The sequence below is a fragment of the Tribolium madens genome, unplaced genomic scaffold (genome assembly GCF_015345945.1).
Source record: "Tribolium madens isolate multiple individuals breed KSU strain unplaced genomic scaffold, Tmad_KSU_1.1 Scaffold_3;HRSCAF=73;Tcas5.2_LG2, whole genome shotgun sequence".
Classification (NCBI taxonomy): Eukaryota; Metazoa; Arthropoda; class Insecta; order Coleoptera; family Tenebrionidae; genus Tribolium; species Tribolium madens.
In genome coordinates, this window is record NW_025401006.1 from 10,845,087 (window position 1) to 10,864,473 (window position 19,387).

The following is a 19,387-nucleotide window of genomic DNA, read 5'->3' on the forward strand; positions in this document are numbered from 1 at the left end:
GCTACTAGTGATAGAGCTTCCAAAGCTCTGATCGAGCTTATGCAACCAATAAAACAACCTGTACTGTAAATATTTATTTGTAAAAATTGTATTGTATAAGTTTCAACAGCCCCTCCATTTTTTATGCAAACTTAATAAATGTTCGTGCGCTCGTGTTGACATGTTCAAGTCGGGAAAAACACTACTTATTCCAGTCTCATTCATAAAACTTAGCCCTGCCAGTCCTAGATAAGTGTGCATGGCGTCAGGCGCCGTGTTGACCCACTTTGAAAAGCCCCCATTCCGATCCTGAGTCACTAAAATAAACTGGTCGTTGTCCTTTTCTTCAATAAATTGATATGCGTTTAAAATTTTAAGTGCCCCTCCGGTCCAGAAGGAGTAACATGTGTCTGAGGGTTTATTTGGGCGTCCTGTAAAACCATTCTCAAATCTGTTTAGTAACCAACGTTTTAATCCTTCCAGTTGTGAGTGAGACAATCTGTGCAACTGCTTGGTTAAGGCTAGAGTAGCCACGGCGCAAAAAGTTGAGCCGCTGTGCGATTCCAATTGGGGCCCTTGTGCGATACCGAAGTCATATGACTGGAAAAAAAAATTAGTTTGTAATATGGGAGAAAATCAAGGTCGTACTATGCTTTTAAGAATAAAATCAACGGTTTTGTCGACGTCCATTCCGGAAAAGTCGTCTAAAATATAACAAATGCAAGCGGCGCAAAAGACGAAACGCATGTCATGCTCAGTGCCGTCTTTGGCCCCCATGAAACAGCCGTTGGGTAGTTGCAAAGACCGCAAACTTTTGATTATTGACGTTCTGTGAACTCTCTCTAAATCATCTTTTAAAATAACTAAAGTGGCTAAAGCGGAATAAGTGGTAGCAATATGGCCCCACTTATACAAAGCATTCTGGCCTTTATTTAACTCAGTGTTGAGAGTTGAAGAGCCTTGAAACCCGCTCACAAGATCTAAAAATTATTTCAGTAGAGGATTATACTTTTTGATTGTTCTACCTGAATCATCAAAAACTTGTAATGAGTAAAGCCAATCAATTGTTGCTTGTTTATTGGGGAAACTATCCAATTCGTTTAAGAGGTCCAGACCTGATACAGCAAAATATGTTAAAATTACTCTAAAATTTGAAAAAATTAAGGAAAATTGGGGTTAATCCTATTGTTACCTGTGGGTGTCCATGCATGACAAGGAAGGTGGTAATCCTCGGAGGATCCTTAGCAGGTATTTTTTATGAGCGGTTGCATTAAATTTAATTTTATAATAATCCATTTTATTACTTTTTAATTTTCTATCGTATTATCTTGTGTCAATGTCATTTGGAAAAGTAAGGTTAGGGTACAAAAAGGCGTGTCAGAGAAACGTCAAACTTTTGATAAAATTTATTTCATTTTACGAAAATCACTCTCCACGTAAAACTTCTACAGAATGTAACACTTTATTCAATCTTTTCCCAATTAGTTTCGGATATTTGTTATTTTTAATCAAAAACTCCTTACTCTGATGTGACACTGCACCATTTTTTAATTGAAACTCACACAAGGTTTTCAAAGGGGCTAACAACTTCCTATACCCCTCATCATGTTCAAGTAAACTCAACGCTTCAGTCGCTGTCTCAAGTGTACTCAAACACCCGTCAGTAGGCTGAGTCCTTATAATATAACTACTCACACCTTTAGTCAACAACTTAACTTGTTTAATTTTATGTAAAATTGGGTTACTCGCGTATATCGCCTTCGCTTGTGGCCATGTCCCGTCAATTATCACTAAATTAAAACTAGTATTGTTGTTGTTTTGCATCAAAGTTTTCAAATCAACTGCTGTTGGGCTAGGATACAATAAAATCGTGTTGTGGTCCACTAACAGCTCCTCCAAGTCTTGGTGTCTGCCAGGAAATCGTTTTCCTTTATAAACCAAACATTTTCCGTCACTTAATCCAAAGTGAAGCATGGGGGCTGTTCGCAAACATCGTTTTTCCTCTGCAGGGTGTTGGAGGAGAACTATGCGACTTTTGGGGCACAAACGCGGTTTGGGGAGGGAAGCACACCAACAAACGCTCGTGGGACGTCTAAAAACATTTTTAAATGCGCTAAAACCTTAAATGAGGGTGAAAATTACTCGCATTTGGGGCAAGTGCTTCGCACTTCGGGTGGCTCGTTAAGGATGTTAGCTAAGTCAGAGAAAACTTCGTCCATCATGAAAAAACGCTTTTATTGGTACATACTACTAAATATCTAAATAAAAGTTTTCGTGATTTCTAAGGTTAGATTACATAACCTTAAATGTCATTCATTAGAGATTTGACGTGCATGTTTACACGTTTACAGATTTCTGTAAATAAAATAAGTGACTTCAACTGGTTGCATAATTGTGACTTATTCTACAGATCTCATGTCATAATTTTTTAAATATTGGCTTTAGTGTTATAAAAATGAAAAATAAGATTAAAAAAATACAAAAAAGGTCGTTTTTGGTTTAAATTTTTATTTTTGTAGTATGTTTCAAAATTAATAGTTTAACAAAAAACTGTTTTTTTTTCAAAATTTTAAAATAAGAAATGGATTTTTTTTTCAAATTATTGCTGATAAATATTCTATTAACGCACACTGGATTAGTCGTGTGTTTGTAGATAGTTTAAATATGTTTTGTTGTTTTAATAATAAAATATAGGTATTAATGAGTTTAATGTTGATCGTATATATAATTCGAGCTGCAATGTTTGCCTGTGATATTTTCCAAAGTTGTGCACGACAGACAATGCAAAACCACAATAACGTGGAGTCGGTATACGATTCTGGTATTAATTTTAGTGAATAGAAGGGCTTTGCAGCATATATCGAAGTGGCACTTTGGAAATGGACACGTACTGTGTAATCTTGTTATATATCATTCCTCGATTGTTTAACTGACAATGAACTAATGTGTCACGACTCAGATTCCAATCATCGCATACACGTTCCTGTATAACCGCTGTGTTCGCAGGAATACATTTCCAAATTACAAATTGATTTTTTTTTTCAATTATCACGCCAACAATAGCACGTCCCCCAGATAAAAGTGCACGATATTCGTTAAATATTCGTTGTCCAGTCCACTTGTATTTGTAGATAACAGTACACATAAATTAAATTTTCCCCCTGCAGTTTAGCAATTAATTTGTGTTTTTTCCGATGCAACAAACCGATGCATGTTTTTCTAATTAGTCGTTATATGCAGATGAGGTTTTCAGCGTTTTGTCGCGAATTGTCCAACATCATGAATATTTATATAATTGCAATCATCGAATATTAGGAGACACGGTATTTCACTTGTAAACAGGTAATATACGGTTAGTGATTTAGTGACTAGTGGTGATGGGGGCTGTTGCTTGATTTATAGTGAACGCAGCGAACAACATGTGACACGTCATCAGGATGGACCGCAAATCGTCCGCGCTCGTTTTATGCTGTAGTCCTTTTGTTAGATGGGGTGGAATGCTAATTTACGGCACTGTGCTTGTCGCTTGAATAATGCACATAATTGAACGCGTATGTGGCCCGTAGAACCATTCTGGGACGCTAGGACAGTCGTGTTGCCGATATTTCAGACTATTGTTACACGGAGAATGGAAATATGTACAATGAACTGTTTTGCTATGTTTAACAAACAATTTTTACAATATTAACCCGGAATATGCAGCCAATAAATAACTCATCTATAAGATGGGGATGTCCCGCAGATAAGCAACAAATTTTAATAAAATCATAAATAAAAAAATTGAATTACTCAAACAACAAAAAATGTAAAAAATAAAATAATGAACATAATTTAAAACAAAGTACACCACAATATGCGGAGGAATTCATCATACTGGAGGCCGGATATCCGGAAAAAATATTGAAAGATTTTGGGGGCAGGTTTCCTACGTCAAAAAAAGAAAAAAAAATCCCAAAAACCTATATTCAGAAATTATTTCTAAGGGACCTAAAAAAAGCTAAAAGATCTTTTTTTTAATTACTCATTAACCGGTTGACATAAATTTACAAAAGATTACATCTGAAGAATTTTTTTGGCGCTGAATATTGGTGATATTACAAATTGTGTACTCTAATTAAGGGGGCGGAGGCCAATGACAAGTACTAAAGTTTCCTATGAAACTATATCACTTTTTCAAATTATTTCAAGAATTTTAATTTTTTTCTAGCAGAATAGATGCGTTAAACAATTGCGGTGTCATACCTGTAGACATTTTGATACTCTGATGAAAACATTTGAAGATGATTCTTCGGGGAATATTGCTACTACCTATAAAACTCCTTTACATACCTTTTTACAAAATCGTATTAGTAGTTTTAACGCAATTTGAGTTGATATTTTAAACAAAATAAATTATGCGGAGTTTTAAAAGTGTGAATTTTCTTCAGTATTTAATATTTCATTTTACAAAATATTATTCAAATAAAAGCTTAAAAATAAAAAAATTCTTTGTTCCGCTTTAACCGAATTTTTATTTCGCAGCCTTGGTTCTCTCCTCGGTCTTATCAAATTCGATTAAACGGGACTGTAGGTAGTTTGAAATTTAGAAAAGTACAGTTTTTTTAAGTAAAATTTTGAATGTAAAGTTTATTTGGTTATTGACAACTAGAAAACAATATTTTAAATACCTTTTAATTAATATTTCTTTACTTTGATTTATTGACACTTCTTGATAACCAAATTTAATAAAAATTCTCTTTACTTTTTAATCTTAACAAAATTCTGTAAATATATTTTTTATACGTACAAAGGAATACCCATACTTTATTAACAAAAAAAGGGGGCTCCAAATTCAAATTTGCACGCAGGCGTTGAAACCTCTTACGGCGGTCCTGATGCCCTGCAATCGCACACATAGTTGCAAATGCTTTGGGGGTTGGTTAAATTTTTTTAATAAATGTCAGGTTGCAAATTTCTTTTGGAAAACCGTTTGTTTTTGATAAATCTAATATTGTGGTAACTGATAAATGTGTTTAATTTTGGTAAATTAAATGTAATTCTGCACATTTCATACTTTCGGGGTTGGAATAAAAATTGTGATAAATAAAATAAAGAACAGGGCAAGACTTCTTACAAAGTGAGAAAAAGTGAAAAATGTGTAGGAGAGAAAAGACGCGCTTAAATAAGAAAATTTATTATTAAGGGTGAGCAAAGTAAACAGTTTCGTACCATGATTTACATATATTTGCGTACATTTATCCTATATTATTTTGATTTGGCACCATTCGAATACATAATACCTATGAATACTAATTTCGATCTTTAGGAATCTAATGATTTTACAAATGCGAGTTATGAATTATACACAAAACTAATAAATTACAATTTTTATATCAAATAAGTTCCTATCACCTTGATTATTTACAATATGATACAAAATTTTACGAAATGATAATCCTACACCGATAGTATTTACAATATGTTACAATTGATTTAAAAAAATAGAACTTTTAAAATGGGACTGTGAGTTCTAATTTTATAAATTGACTCAAGTACTTTTCAAAGAAGTACAAATTTGTATTTTGCCTTCTTCAAAACGGAACATTTCAAGACAAAAATCATATAAATTTTTTCCTACAAACATTCAAAGATGAACAAAAAGTATAGGCAGTGTGGACACTCCATCACATGCAACAAAAATTGATTGGGTCAAAAAACCGTGTTGTAAGTGATGGAACATTGTTATTTAATTGTTAACAAGGTAATTAATTAATTGGTTAGTTGGTAACATTCACGTTTCTTGCGTTCGAAGCCGAGGGTAAATGTGACAAACAACAAAAACATCATTTGATCACACTGATTAATTAAATTTGACAAGTATAAGCCTCTTGCACGCGATTTTTGCCAACATTTGTTGTATTTTTTGTCTCAAAATGTTGCACAACAATAGTGCTCACGCTGCAATAAGATCGGAAGGAAAGAGTTCGCGGTATGATTGATCCATATTGAAAAGCGCCATTCGTATTAGGAAGCCTGAAAGGTTTTTCCAGGCAAGTTTTTCGAATGATGGATGGATAAAATGTTATGATAATGCACTAAAACACTGAATTTAGGTGCGTCACCGCAAAGACATTGAACTTAGGAGTGAAGTGGCCGTTAGGGCTACTAGAAGTGGACGTGTCAAAACGGCTGAAGAGAAGGCGTCGTTGCCCCTGGAACGGTGACCTCGAGCTGGTTCGGCCAAACCTGCCAAAAGAGACACTTTTAATTAGAATTTAGTGCCAACTGTGGAAAGTTATCGAATTACGACATCACTTAACATCCATTTGTTTCAATTACCGCAAATAATTTAATATTATTGTTGATGGCATGTTGGGTAATTGACTGTAACTTGAGGATTAAAGGGCAAAAATAAATTAATTCAAAGAAAATTCGCGTTTGACGCTAGATGAAAAGGAGCTTTGTACAAAACTCTTTCGCTATAGTTTACGTTGCAGCACAGGAAATGAAATAGGTGTTATTTGTCCTAACAAGAGTTAAAATGTTCGATTTGTACTTACCACCAACTATGCTCACGTGGTTGTCGTGGGGCAAGCCTGGTCCCACTTTAATTTCTGTAAAATAAAATTGTGTCATTTTTGGCAATTCCTTGACAATCATTTCAAACATCATGAATAGGAGACACAAAGATGAGACTTTGGAGGCATCTTTGAAAGAAAGTTTAGTTGTGAATCCACTTGGTAAAAATGTTCGTCAAGCAACAAGTTCGCACGCTGATAAACTACAAAAACCAAAAACTGCAAAATTAATCAAAGCTTCACAAAGTTTGCACAAAGGAAGACCAGGTCAAGTCCAGTTTCCTGTAAAAAACGTTTTGTTTGGAGTCGAACAGAACTTTGCAGTGAAAACTCACAAGAAGCCTTCTTCAACTTTAGATTTTATCGAAAAGTTGAAGAAAATTGAGACGAAAACCGAAAAGTCCGATTTTTTGGAACAAGCAAATGACGAAATTGATATCGCATCAAAACAGTTGGAAGCACTGCGAAAAATGATAACACAAAAGCTTCAAAGTGAAGCTGAACTCAAAGCCGAACAAGAGAAAAATGAGCTTCGCAATAGACAAAAAATCTTAATGGATAATTGTAACCGACAGTTTGAAAAAATGCAAAAAAAATATTTAAACAAGACAAAAATACGTTTCAAATCGTTGCAAGACGTTGAAAATATGACATTATCGAGGGCACAAGACACAAAACAAGCAAAAAATGTTAAAACGATTTATAAGAGTGCGATTTTGGATACTACCAGTAGCGAAAATTTTGATTTTGGTGATTTTGATAAAAACAAAGATTTAGAAAAAGCCGGGTCTTTGCTTAAGACACATGTCACTTCTGTGGCTTCACAAAGCGAGATTTTGGCAAAACCAAACTCCACAGACAAACCTGTAACTAAAAAAGTCTCGAATTTTGAGGCAACTAAACCCAAGGCACCACAAAAAGTTAGATTTCACGAATCAATTCTAAATTCGACCTACTTTTCGCCACCGGGGTCAAATTTGCCAAGTCCTGAAAGAAGCGATAGTCTCGACGTTGCAAATATTAAGCGACTTTTGTCACTCCAAGCTGAGGAAGACAGTGACTTGGCTATTTCCAGATTTAGAAGAAACCGTCCAAAACTTGAAAAAATTGACGAGTCTAGTCTGACTACTGAACACTTTTCTACGGAAAAGTATCAAGAAGGTCGTCGTAAACTCAATTTGCTTCTCCATGGGAATGAAAAATTAGACAGCGTGCAATTCGATGATGCTAAGCTCGAGGAGTCTGTTTTAAAATCGGCTTACTTAACTAAGGAATTTTGTAAAAAGGAAAATGAAGCGTCGCGAAGAAATAGGCAAATGGTGGAGAGTGTCATGTACAAGTTGCAAGAAAATCAGTCCTGCCCGAAACGCCAAGACCGGAAATTGTCCGCAGTGTTGAACACCGTCTTGCAAAATACCTTATTCTCCGAAATGAAAAAGTAAAATTTTGTATTTAATTGCAATTAAAAAATATTGATCCGAATTCAATTATCTCGCGAGACGAGCGTTCGGAAACAATTGGAATTCCTCTTTTAAACGATCTATCACTCTGTACAAACATCAAGCAATAATTTCAATAAGGACAAGTGAATGAACAAAGACGGAAACGGAAAATTGCTTTTTTTACTGACCGTAGAGTCTGAGGGTGCCTTCGGCTCGTCCCAGCGAATTCGTTGAAACGCAATTGTAGGTCCCAATGTCAGGTACTGTGAAATTATGAATGAAGAGTTGCATAGAGACTTTGTAGCCACGCCGGGTTTCAGATATAGTGTATTTGCTCCTACAACAGAATGGATTAAAAGTTGGAGAAACTAATTAGCCCTATTTACGAGCGTAACGTCTTAAAAGACTAAAGTTTTATTATAAAGTAATTTTTCAGATAGTTTCTTTAATTATATTGCGAATCTCTGATCCTTCTGCTTCCACTTGACTGTCAAATCGCCTTTTCCATTATCCTCGTCCTCTTTTCACTGACATTCAAAATAATGAATTTGGGATTAAATAACGGAAGAGAATTTGAAATTGCAACAATTAAACCAAAGGCGATCGATGAAAGGGAAGTTGTTCTAAAGTGCGTGTATTTACTGTTACTGCATCTCGAATAACGAGAGAATGTTAGGTATTACATTACAAAGCACATCCTTAACGGTGTTTAGACTTTACGTTTGAGTTAATGCCATTGTATCACTCTTGATGATGTTTTAAGAATTGCGAAACAAGATCTCTTGTGCAGTAATAAAGGCTTTAAAGTGCGTTTAAAGTGACATTCATTTAAAAGAAAATATTGCTGCCATTACAAGAGATTTAATAACTGTCTACCGTAATTTCTCAATTTCCAAAAATAGACAAACTCGCCAAACTCAAATTTAATTAAATTGAATAAATATTCACTTTTTAGCAAGCCGAATTTTAAATGAAAAGAGTGTAATTTCACGACAAACCAAATCACAAGCGGAGCAAAAAATTGTCTTAAAGTTGAGAAATATTTTTCGACAAAACTGACATAAGTAAAGAAGGGAGCCGCCAATTTAATTGTTCACAGGTAGGAGAAAAATTTAGAGAGGGCCGAGAAAAAAAAGAATAAGTTATTAAGGCTAAGTTTTTTGAAAGATTCCTTTGGTTTTTTAATTAAAAATAATTTGTTTTATCCATAGCACAGCTTATTGAAAATTATTATTACTCGTAGTTCTAGGATATAATTTATGTTTTGTATAGAGCTTGAATTCATTGTTTGGGGGTTTTATTCGATTTCTAAGTGGAAATCTGGATTTCAATTGCCATTCATGTACATCTGTTCAACACAAACAATTAAATAATGGGAGGTAATATCGCGTTCTGTCTTAAATCCGTTGAATGCTTCTATTTATCCGTTTAATAGTTTGAAAAACCGTATTTTTCGAGTAGGTGCTTTAGTGAATGCAAATATCTAGGGTGTGAAAGGCGTATATATGTGGTTTAGCCCACGTGTGCGTCTACATTTCAGCGGTGTGAAGAGTTAAATATGTATTTAGTGTATGCGACTCAACCCCGCCTCATTTGTTTGTTAAATTTTGCACGAAGCACCTGCTAATTGAAGTCGGTTGCGCTTTGTATCGAATTTAAACATGTATAAAAGGAGCTTTTAATGAGAAGTCGTGGGCTTCTTTTGTAAACGAACTATGGATGAAAAGCGGGGATTTTTGACTGGAAATGTGTATGTTAATTTAGTGTCGTGAAAAATGATTTTAGGATTTGATTTATGGAATGAAATCTGTTGAATCAACAACAGAAAGACAAACTGCGATATTAATTATGGAAGTTGAGAGTTGTATATGCATGCACTGATTAAAAAGCGAAGATTTTCAGTGATTTCTCACTGTCACTTGATGTAATTAACTCAAGTTTATCACAAAGTAATTCATTATGATCAACGGGAAAATTCAATTAATTACCATTGTCGAAATTTAATCATTTCGTGACATCAATATTTTCTTAAAGAAAATTTCATTTTTAACTTTGCATAATTCGCTTCGTTTGCATGTGCTTAAAATAATCCAATTCTCTAATATGACAGATAGGGTAACTTGTAATTAGGTTTCCTGTTACAATATTTGAAGCCATTTAACACAATTACACGCAAATATTGATGTTTTTTCAACTCAAAGCGCAAAAACAAACAGGTTTAATGACACCATAAATTACGATTAGGACAAAGCAAATTTGCAGGCTTGGAGGGGAAGTCCACTAGGATTTCAGTTTTGATAAAGCCAGCCAAATTAAGATTAATTTTGATAAAGGATTAGACTTTTCAAAAATGCAAATACACCTCGCGGCTCGCCCCTTTGTGCATACTAAGACAGTCTGAACTCCACCGAGGGACACACACATGACAAATAAATGCTTAAACAGCCACTGCTTGTGTGGGCTCCCTTTGCAACTATTCCGGCTTACAGAAACATAAAACTTTTCCCAAAATAGTTATATAGATTGCTACCCCAATAAAACTTATCAAGATTTTGAAAATATTTTTGACAAAGAGCATGTCGTTTGTCGTCCCAAGTGATTTGGAAAATGCAAAATTATTCATTCATTCAATCTCTGATTTAGTTTATCAAGCATCCTACGTGTTTCATCTTAATGAAGTAATTTATTGAAAGGAAAATCTCTTCAGTGTAAACACTATTCTCCTCGATCGGATCGATTCTTAATAAATTGAAAACGGTAAATTTTGGGAATTAACTAGTTGTGGCGGCAGTTTGTTTAACAGCAGGCGGATGATTAATTAAGCATTTGTCAAATATCAGATTTATGAGACTCTATTCTTATTTGTTCAAAACAAAATTTATGATATAAATTGGGTATAAATTTGCTCCTTGGAGCGCTACAAAAGCTGTTTTCTCAATCCATTTTTGTCGTGTCGTTGCTAAAATATAACCCGTTAGTAAATTGCCGAACTCTATAGAGACTGGTTCTTCGACATTTTTGTCAAATAAATTTTTACTCTTGCACAATAAAGGTTCCAAAAGGGCAAACTTTCTATTGTTGGGCTGTATTAACGATCTTTACTCTCGTAAACTTCTAACACCTGTTAGTTCCAACACTAGATTAAATGTAATAATGCCAAAAATTTTGTTTACAGTCCTTGGGGAACTTTATTGAAATTCTCGGTTTTAATTAGGCGTCTACGCAAAACGTCCCACTTGTAAAAAACATTATTCAATTAAAATATGTGAACATGAGACGAAGCGCGATAATCGCGTTAAATATTCTCTTTATTTCATATTTTGTAAACAATCAATTGTGTACTTACCCGTTTAATAACATTTCTCCCCTATTTTTTACCCAATAGTTGATTGTGTTAGGAAAAGCTTCGACATAACATTCAAGATGAACGTCGGTGCTAAGAGGTGCGCCGAGGAGCTGATTTGGCACTTTTATGGAGGGCGCAACTGAAACGAATTAAAGTAAGGTCAAAAATGAGATTTTTGCGATTTCTGGAAACTATTTCGAGCACAATTATAGCAAGACAAGTTTGTTGAGTTTCGAGAACTCTCGAGGGAAACTAAATGCCCATCGTTCTCAACTATTTATCGTCAAAGTTCAGATTTCAGCTGTGTTTATTATTGTTATTGCCCAACTGCTTTATCTTTCAATATGTCAGATCTTTTCAAATATGTAAACTAATTTCGACTATATTTCACCCTGACATGATGTAATGTCAGACCCTTGACCTCCTCCATGATTGGAAAACTTTGTTTAGTTTCAAACTACCATTTGTCCAAGCTTTGCTATATAGGGTGTTTCATTTTTATTTTTTAAAGAAAAAGTTTATGTTTAGTCGAATGTCTAGTTAGTGTCTTCGGATTTTAGTAATCCGGGCCGCTCTTGAAGTTGCTTCAACTCGTTATCGAAAGGGTGTGCGTAAGGGCAGCTTTGCTACCCACCACGCATCAACTAACTTCTGTTTCAGATAACTTCCTAATTAGTTTATGGCCATGTGTTAATTCCCATGTCCGAACATGTGTACTTATGGCCGAGTCAGTCATGGCAGCAAACTAATCGCATTACGTCAAATAATAAGTTGGTGTCGATAATGGGGATCAGCTGAATCATTACAGATGAGGAATTTATCTAAACTGACTGATAATAATCACTACCAACGTGCCTTCAATGTAATTTCTCATAAAAGTCGCATAAAATTTAGAAATCATATTAAATATGAAAAAGAAACAAAAAACAAATAACAGAAAAAAAACAAATTTAAAACTATTTCATATTGGAATGTCCAAACAAGACAACGGTTTTAATAAAGTTTTTAGAAAAAATGAAGTACAGTTGGTAGTTTGATCGTCAAAGTCACTTGAGTGAGATAAAGTTGTAAAACAAGCACTGTCAATCATTGCATATTTTGGGCAAGTCAAAAGAGAAAAAAGTCTTAACGTGATTTTTTTAAGTGACAGAAAAATGATGACAAGGTATTTTGTCTTCAATGATTCAATAAAACGATGAATATAAAGATAATTAATGTATTAAAAAATGAGATATGAAAATAAAAGGGAATGGTAATAAAATAATATTCATAAATAAATAAAACAGAGTTCATAGATTTTTATACATCGTTGCATTTTTTTAAACTTTAATTTGAATTCGTTTAATTTGAATAACATGTTGCTTTTTCAACAAAAATAGTTTTGGTTAATTTTAAATTAATTATGCACTTCAGTTGAATTCAGAATATTTTTTGTTGTTTTATTTGTAATCAAATCACTAATTAGTCATAACAGGAATGGCTAATTTTAATAAATTGCTATGATTTCCATTTTTTGTTTCAAAACAATTTTATGTGATTTGTTTAATATTCTGTTTGCCTAAAAATGAAATTGGAATGATATGCTTCGAAATAAAGTGATTTGAGTTAATAACATACAATAAATTATTCATATCAATTTAATTTCATATTACGAGTAGTTTACTTAATTAGCATATCAGGTTTCATAAATTTAAATATAAAATATAAAATAACTTTTGGAACAATATATATTTTAGTTATTTCGAATTTGTTTTAAATGCTGGAGCAGTCTGCATTAAAATACAGATTGGTTTGAAATTATTAGCAAAATTTTACAGAGTGTTACGATTAGATCATGACAAACAGAACAAAACAGAACGTTTCAAATTAACTTTTTCGTACCTCGCATCGCAGTTGAGAAACAATTTTGCGTATTATTTTAAAAGCGGTTTAAATATTGTATTTTTGTTTGCAGTAATTTAATATGTAGTGGAAAAATGTGTTTGGTTGGTAAATATGAAAATGGCAACTGGGATAAAATATAAATTTCTATTTGAAATGAAAAAACTTTTGAAATAAATAAATGGAATTAACTTTCTAGTTCACTGATTTAATCTGCAAATAACATAAATTGAGGCGGACACTAAGTGCCCATTATGTAAAGCAAACATCGTTTTATGTTCAATGATTTGACATATTTGTTAATAATGTAAATTTACTTACAATTTACGTTGAGTGCGATTCTTTTACTGACTGCTGGTGGCACATCGTTACTTGCGATACACAGATAAGCGCCCATTTGTTTCCTATCCAGCCTCCAAAAATGTAGATTCGTTCCATTGTAAGTCTCCACTGAAATAAAACGTTGCATTAATTTCTGTGTTTTAAAGTAAAAAATCGATATACGTTTATCAGACTCCCTGCGGGCTTGACGTCTAGCAAGTTAGGAAATCACATGAAAAGTTTTAATGATGTATAAAAATAACTCTGAAAAGAGCTCAAACAAAACGGAACATGTAGACAGTCAAAGGCAAATGCAAAAAATAAGGCCGTTTTATGTTAATCGAAATTGCCAAGATAAAACTCCACGAATGCGTAAAATTTAATTAACCGCTTACTGTAGTTAACAGTTGTTCATTATTCTTGTACCGCCCTTATGAATAAATATTAAAGTTAGTTGATTTATTCCTGTGTTACGTGTACACCTAACTTTGCTGTTTATTACTCCTTATTTACCTGGATGGGACAACGTCGCAGATGCTAGTAATGGCAGCCTCAGTTTAATCTAAACTTTCAACATTTAACAATTTTTGTTGCCAATCGATTTTTTTCACCACATTGAGGTTAATTGTTTGAGCGCTTAAAATGCTTTCGTGTCACTCTGGTAAGCCTCATTAACACCAATAATGACCCAACAAAACGCGGAAATTCGATTATCTGGCGTGAAGTCTAAATTACAAGGGACAAAAATGGTAGATGCACCAGGCACACGTTATTGACCAGTAGGACTTTATTCTTGATGAAATTGTAATAGCATTGGGGGTTTGATGGGTCCATATGGGAAAATTATAAACATTAGTGACTTCACTTTGAGTAAATTGGCTTCAGAATGGCGAGAGAATCCCAAGTAAAAACCGAGATAATCTCAATAGTATTGTCGAGTCAGTGGTAATAATCCTTGAGATTACCATCACCTTATCGTGGCCAGAAAATAGAAAACATATTGAGTTTTTTTCTACTCAACGTGTTTGATTTTAATAAAAATAAAGTGTCTTAAGGGAATCGCGTCTGGATTATTAAGAACTACCTGTCTTGCCTCGTTTCAACAACCAAACTGATCCCAGTGGGCGAACTGAACAGATAAATTCATTCACACTACGACTGTATTGTTGCTTTAACCCACATTTGTGTAATTATATTCGAAATGATGTTTTTTACCTCTTTCTTCTTGTCTCGGGCCTTTGCGGAGAATAATAGGTTTGGAATCTTCTCGCTTCCAAGCGATTCGAGGTGTTGGATGACCAGTTGCTCGACACCAAAGGGTTGCGTTCTCACCTTCAGACACAGACAAGTCCCCACTTGTGTCGTCATTGATTATGTCGGGAGGAACTGGAAGCAAATTGAAATTTATCACACAATTGGAATTTCAAACACGCGCCAAAAATACGAATACGTGATAAGAGATGAAGCGGAAACAAAGCACATAATATTGCAGCAGAAAATGGTGGATGCGCAGGGAAAATTTTAAAAACAAAACATTAAGTACACTCAAAAAAGTTGAAAATGACGTATCTATAAACCGACACTCATTATTTAGGTCCTCCTACTTAACCGCAGTTATAAACCATCTGCGAGGAGAAAGTAATAAAATTGCTTTTGCATTTAGCCTCAACATTTTTTTTAAGAAATCTTGTCAGGTGATATTATTTCATTAATGATAGTTATTATAATTAAACGTGTGTAAAGTGTGTTATACGGTGTGTTATACTGAAACGAGCAAATTTGTAATTTTAAAACGTCATTATTCTGTCTCAGTGGAAAGAAAAGTAATTTTTTTTTTTGATTTTGGGATTCTTCTCTGCTTTTTAAGTCCCACCATAATGGCGGTTTTATTTTTTTGACAGAATTGTAACTTTGACAATTAATTAATTAATTATTATAATTGGTATTATCGACAAAACAATAACATTCTGAAAAGATTTGTTGCTCTTATTCATGAAAAATAATAAAACTTCAAAGCATGAGATATTATTTTATAAATAATTATTATAATTAAAGACAAAAATTGTTTTAAATTTAAATAATTAATTTAGGCAAAAATTAAATATTTTATTCATCATAATTACTGATTAATATTAGTAATGTGTATGATATCTATTGTTGGCTAAACATTCATGAAGTCCATGCATACTATCCACCAAATTTTGGCAAATTTGTGAGTAGCGGAAATGGTCCTAAACGTTATTAACGTTCTGCGCCAATTTTTTTATTTTAAATTTGTTCGCGAACTTTGGGTTGAAAATTTCGCCAGTCGCGAACTATATTGCCCTATAAATTTTCTATTGGATTTAGATGAGGCGAGTGAGGAACACATCGTATAATTTCGAATTCCTCATTTCATTTCTCACCTGATCGTCCAGTTGAAATGAAGGATTGCTTTGAAGCTTTATTATTTTTCACAGAAATACCTACTAATGTTTAGGTTCGATATTGTAAGAACCAAAATGAAAACAACCAAAATATTGAATAAAGTGTCACAAATTATATCAACAATTTACTCTGCCACAGTTCTATTCATTATCAACTTTTATAAATGAACGGGAAGTAGGATTATCAAAACTAATTTACGATTCGTAGAAGTAGTGAATCCCAATTAAAAGTGTTGAAAAACAATTAATATTCAGTTAAAATGAGAGCAATAAATCTTTGCAGCATTTTATTGTTTTGTCGCTAATACCGGTTACAATAATTAATTAATTAATTGTCAAAGTTACATTTTTGTCGAAAAAATAAAACCGCTATTGTGATGAAACTTAAAAAAAGCAGAAAAAAATCTCAAAAGCAAGAGAAAATTTACTTTTCTTTCTATTGAGACAAAATAATGACGTTTTAAAGTTACAAATTTGCTCGTTTCAGTATGACATATTTTACTCACTCTTAATTATAATAATTATTATTATTAGGTAGGAGGACCCAAGTAATAAGGGGCGGTTTATGGTCACGTCATTTTCAACTTTTCTGAGTGTACTTGTTAATATTGTTACTTGTAGAAAAAATCTTAGAGTGCTCATAACACAAACGATGAAAAAAAGGATGGATGCGCTGGGCAAATTTTCAGCATATTGTTTTTAAACAGTTTGTTTTCAATGTAGTCAAAATTTGCTTACAAGTTTTCGACAAATATATTCGTCGTAAGGCGGCACACTGATTGTGTGAATAAGTAATCGGATATCGAAAGGTTGAAGGAGGGTTCGTGAGTGCATAACTGTGTTCGCATTAACTTTAAAATCTCAACTTTGCTCGTGTTAGTGTTCGTTTAGATTTCCATATAGCTAATGCGTGTGTGTTTAGTTGGTTTAATTCGTCGAGAGAAACTTTGAGCACTTGAGATGTTTTCAGTGAGTTGGGTAAGTGCATTATTTGTTGCATATTTCGTGTCATGGGAGATATCGTTGGGGATTGTTTACCTGAACAGCAGTTCAATGTTCCGTTTGTGATTTTGATTATCAGGTTACAGCGCAGAGCTAAAGTGATTTGAGAGGACTACAATGTAACTATTAGACGAATTAGTCGCTGGGTAAATACAACAGTTAACAAATTAATTTTGTGTTTTCATTACGTTTGAATTGTTCTGGCTTTTCTAATTAAAAAGTTTCCGTTTTATTGGATTATTATTTATGTTTTGCGCCGGTTTTGTTAGTTTTAGTCGCTGTTAAGCCAAAATGTAATAATCAAACACAACTGATACCGTTTTGAAATTGGTTGTCGACAAGGTATCTACTGTAACTAATTAGTATTTGTTGTGTAAACAGCAACAAAGTTATAATTTGAATAGCTTTGAGTAGTGTTTCGTATCTTCTAAAACAAATATTGTGTTACACAATTCGAAACAAAAATACGAAAAGAACAAACTTGAATCAAACATTTAGAAAAACTTACGACTGATAGAATATAAAGTGTTGGATCCTTTATAAAACTTTTATCGTGAACTTTTCAAATTCAACTACTTTATCCAAGATTTGTACAACTGTTTCAAGTCGTTTATTTTTCAGAAAATTTCCGTAACACTGAGGTCAATTAGAATTATCTAGTGTTGATAGTGGGTCCTCCTGGACTGTTGCGGTCTGCCGGTCCCTCTAACCTAATTGCTCCTTGGCTTCGGTGTTTCTCCAGCAGGCACCTCCGAGGCCGCGGCGCTCCCAACAAATCCCACATCGGCCCACTTACGACCATTATGTGCGTCGACAATTGCTAGGGGGTTTTTACACGGACCGCTCGTATATCTTTCCAACAAATTAGACCAATATACAATGTGCTGATCCCACGAGATGCTGCTTAAACCCGCACAAGTTATAAACACATCAACGTGTCGTGACGCATTTAAATATGGGTGGTTTTGGTTGAAAAAAGCGCAAATAAGACCAGACATAAACATAGAATGTCACACCTGAGGCGGCATTGACTATTCTTATACAAATAGTTAATAAATTAAATGGTTATTACTCTTAAACAATCATACTTTAGCTGCCTTAAAGAGTATTGTTACAGTGATTTTTTAGGTTTGAATAATTCTTAGGCTAGTGCAGTGGCGCAGCCAGAGTTTAAGGGGGGTTTACTTATGTAAAAAAAATCGGGTCCTCATTTAAACGTCATTTCAAAAAAAAACGTCATGGTATGGGCTTAATTAACGAATGTTTTTAATAACAAATCAGCATGAATATGTCTGCAGTTATAAAGGACATTTCACACGTAATTTTAAAGGCGCCCGAAAAAAAATTGAACAGCAATGCCATTCGGTTGACAATTTCATGGATAACCATTTAGATAATAAAAATATTAACACATGTTAATTTAAATTTGACGTCAAAGTTGGCGGTGATATGAGTGTGTCGTAAAAGGCCCACAATTTTTAATAACCCCGGCGAGGTGTCAAATCTCAAATAACTAGGGCTCGGATTATATGCACGAAAAATTCGTAAAATATGTTCATATACTATATGCTCGTATTTTCACAAAAATATGCACAAGATATTAAGAAATATGTTACAATGTGCATCGATATGCAAAACTTTTAACAATAAACAATCAAATTTGGAATAAATTTTTATCCTTGAGTATACTAAACTTTGTATTTTTGGCATCTTGAACTGCACACGATGAACGAATGAGAATAAATAAATTAGTTTTTCCTCAGACAAGCTATTTTAATAACCTAGTAATTAAACATTTCTGAAAAATATGTACTTTTCATATCACATCAATTTAAACAATTTCGCTAAAATTCATTTGCAGGCAACTATTTATCCGAATGGAAGAATTATAGCTATACCAGGTGAAAAAAAGTATAGAATCTAACGTTTTTTGCATAAACTATTTTTGGAAAAGCTAATTGATGAATGATAAAGTACTATACAAATGTAATGTTTTATCAAGAATAAAATTTTTCGAAATTTTTGTTTTGTTTTTGAGTTCTATAAAAATATCTATTTATTTTTTTAAATAACACCCCACTAAAAAACATTTTTGTCATAAAGGTTTGGATCTAAGGATTACAACTACTTACTTTATTTAATTTTTTTTTAATTTTGACATAAATTGCAATTTTGACAAAAAATCGCATAACATAAAAACAAAACAAAATTTTGTTTTCAAAATACGATCACATTTTTTATATTACTTTAATTTATATTGATTATCATTTTCTTGAGATGAATGATTTAAAAAGACCGCTTAGTTTCATACTTTATATTCACCCTGTGAAAAACGAATTTAAAAAGGAAACACTCAGCAGGATACTAAATCTTTGAGTCCGGCTTACTAATTACCGATTGTTTTTTCTTTAACATTATTTTGTAATAGGATCA

General features: G+C 33.3%; 3 protein-coding genes across 3 annotated transcripts in view; all 3 read right to left on the reverse strand.

Moving 5' to 3' along the window:
• Positions 1 to 61: 61 nt before the first annotated feature.
• Positions 62 to 1,397, reverse strand: LOC123008145 (geranylgeranyl transferase type-1 subunit beta). The gene is made up of 4 exons (XM_044403788.1): positions 1,172 to 1,397; positions 1,005 to 1,123; positions 628 to 959; positions 62 to 579 (listed from the first exon to the last, which is right to left on the reverse strand). Exons 1-4 carry the CDS (start codon positions 1,273 to 1,275, stop codon positions 103 to 105), a joined length of 1,032 nt encoding a protein of 343 aa, XP_044259723.1. The 5' UTR covers positions 1,276 to 1,397; the 3' UTR covers positions 62 to 102.
• Positions 1,371 to 2,302, reverse strand: LOC123008146 (tRNA-uridine aminocarboxypropyltransferase 2). Its single transcript, XM_044403789.1, has 2 exons — positions 2,122 to 2,302; positions 1,371 to 2,071 (listed from the first exon to the last, which is right to left on the reverse strand). The coding sequence occupies exons 1-2, from the start codon at positions 2,199 to 2,201 to the stop codon at positions 1,405 to 1,407; spliced, it is 747 nt and encodes a 248-aa protein (XP_044259724.1). The 5' UTR covers positions 2,202 to 2,302; the 3' UTR covers positions 1,371 to 1,404.
• Positions 2,303 to 5,170: 2,868 nt separating this feature from the next.
• LOC123007188 (lachesin-like) overlaps positions 5,171 to 19,387 on the reverse strand; it is a 63,089-nt gene continuing 48,872 nt past the window's right edge. Inside the window, exons 4-9 of the mRNA XM_044402314.1 lie at positions 14,742 to 14,912; positions 13,527 to 13,655; positions 11,325 to 11,463; positions 8,167 to 8,315; positions 6,519 to 6,572; positions 5,171 to 6,204 (exon numbers count right to left, since the gene is read on the reverse strand). Coding sequence (XP_044258249.1) covers positions 6,077 to 6,204; positions 6,519 to 6,572; positions 8,167 to 8,315; positions 11,325 to 11,463; positions 13,527 to 13,655; positions 14,742 to 14,912 — 770 coding nt within the window. The 3' untranslated portion in view covers positions 5,171 to 6,076. The remainder of the gene's footprint in view (positions 6,205 to 6,518; positions 6,573 to 8,166; positions 8,316 to 11,324; positions 11,464 to 13,526; positions 13,656 to 14,741; positions 14,913 to 19,387) is intronic.

What these genes read in the sequence shown, in the direction of transcription:
- LOC123008145 (XM_044403788.1), bottom strand. Translation starts at nt 1,275, where the DNA reads ATGGATTATTATAAAATTAAATTTAATGCAACCGCTCATAAAAAATAC. An exon ending in ACAAGTTTTTGATGATTCAG is followed by an intron (nt 960 to 1,004) that starts GTAGAACAATCA and finishes AATAATTTTTAG; the next exon opens with ATCTTGTGAGCGGGTTTCAA. An exon ending in ATTTTATTCTTAAAAGCATA is followed by an intron (nt 580 to 627) that starts GTACGACCTTGA and finishes TTTTTTTTCCAG; the next exon opens with TCATATGACTTCGGTATCGC.
- LOC123008146 (XM_044403789.1), bottom strand. Translation starts at nt 2,201, where the DNA reads ATGATGGACGAAGTTTTCTCTGACTTAGCTAACATCCTTAACGAGCCA. An exon ending in AGCACTTGCCCCAAATGCGA is followed by an intron (nt 2,072 to 2,121) that starts GTAATTTTCACC and finishes AAATGTTTTTAG; the next exon opens with ACGTCCCACGAGCGTTTGTT.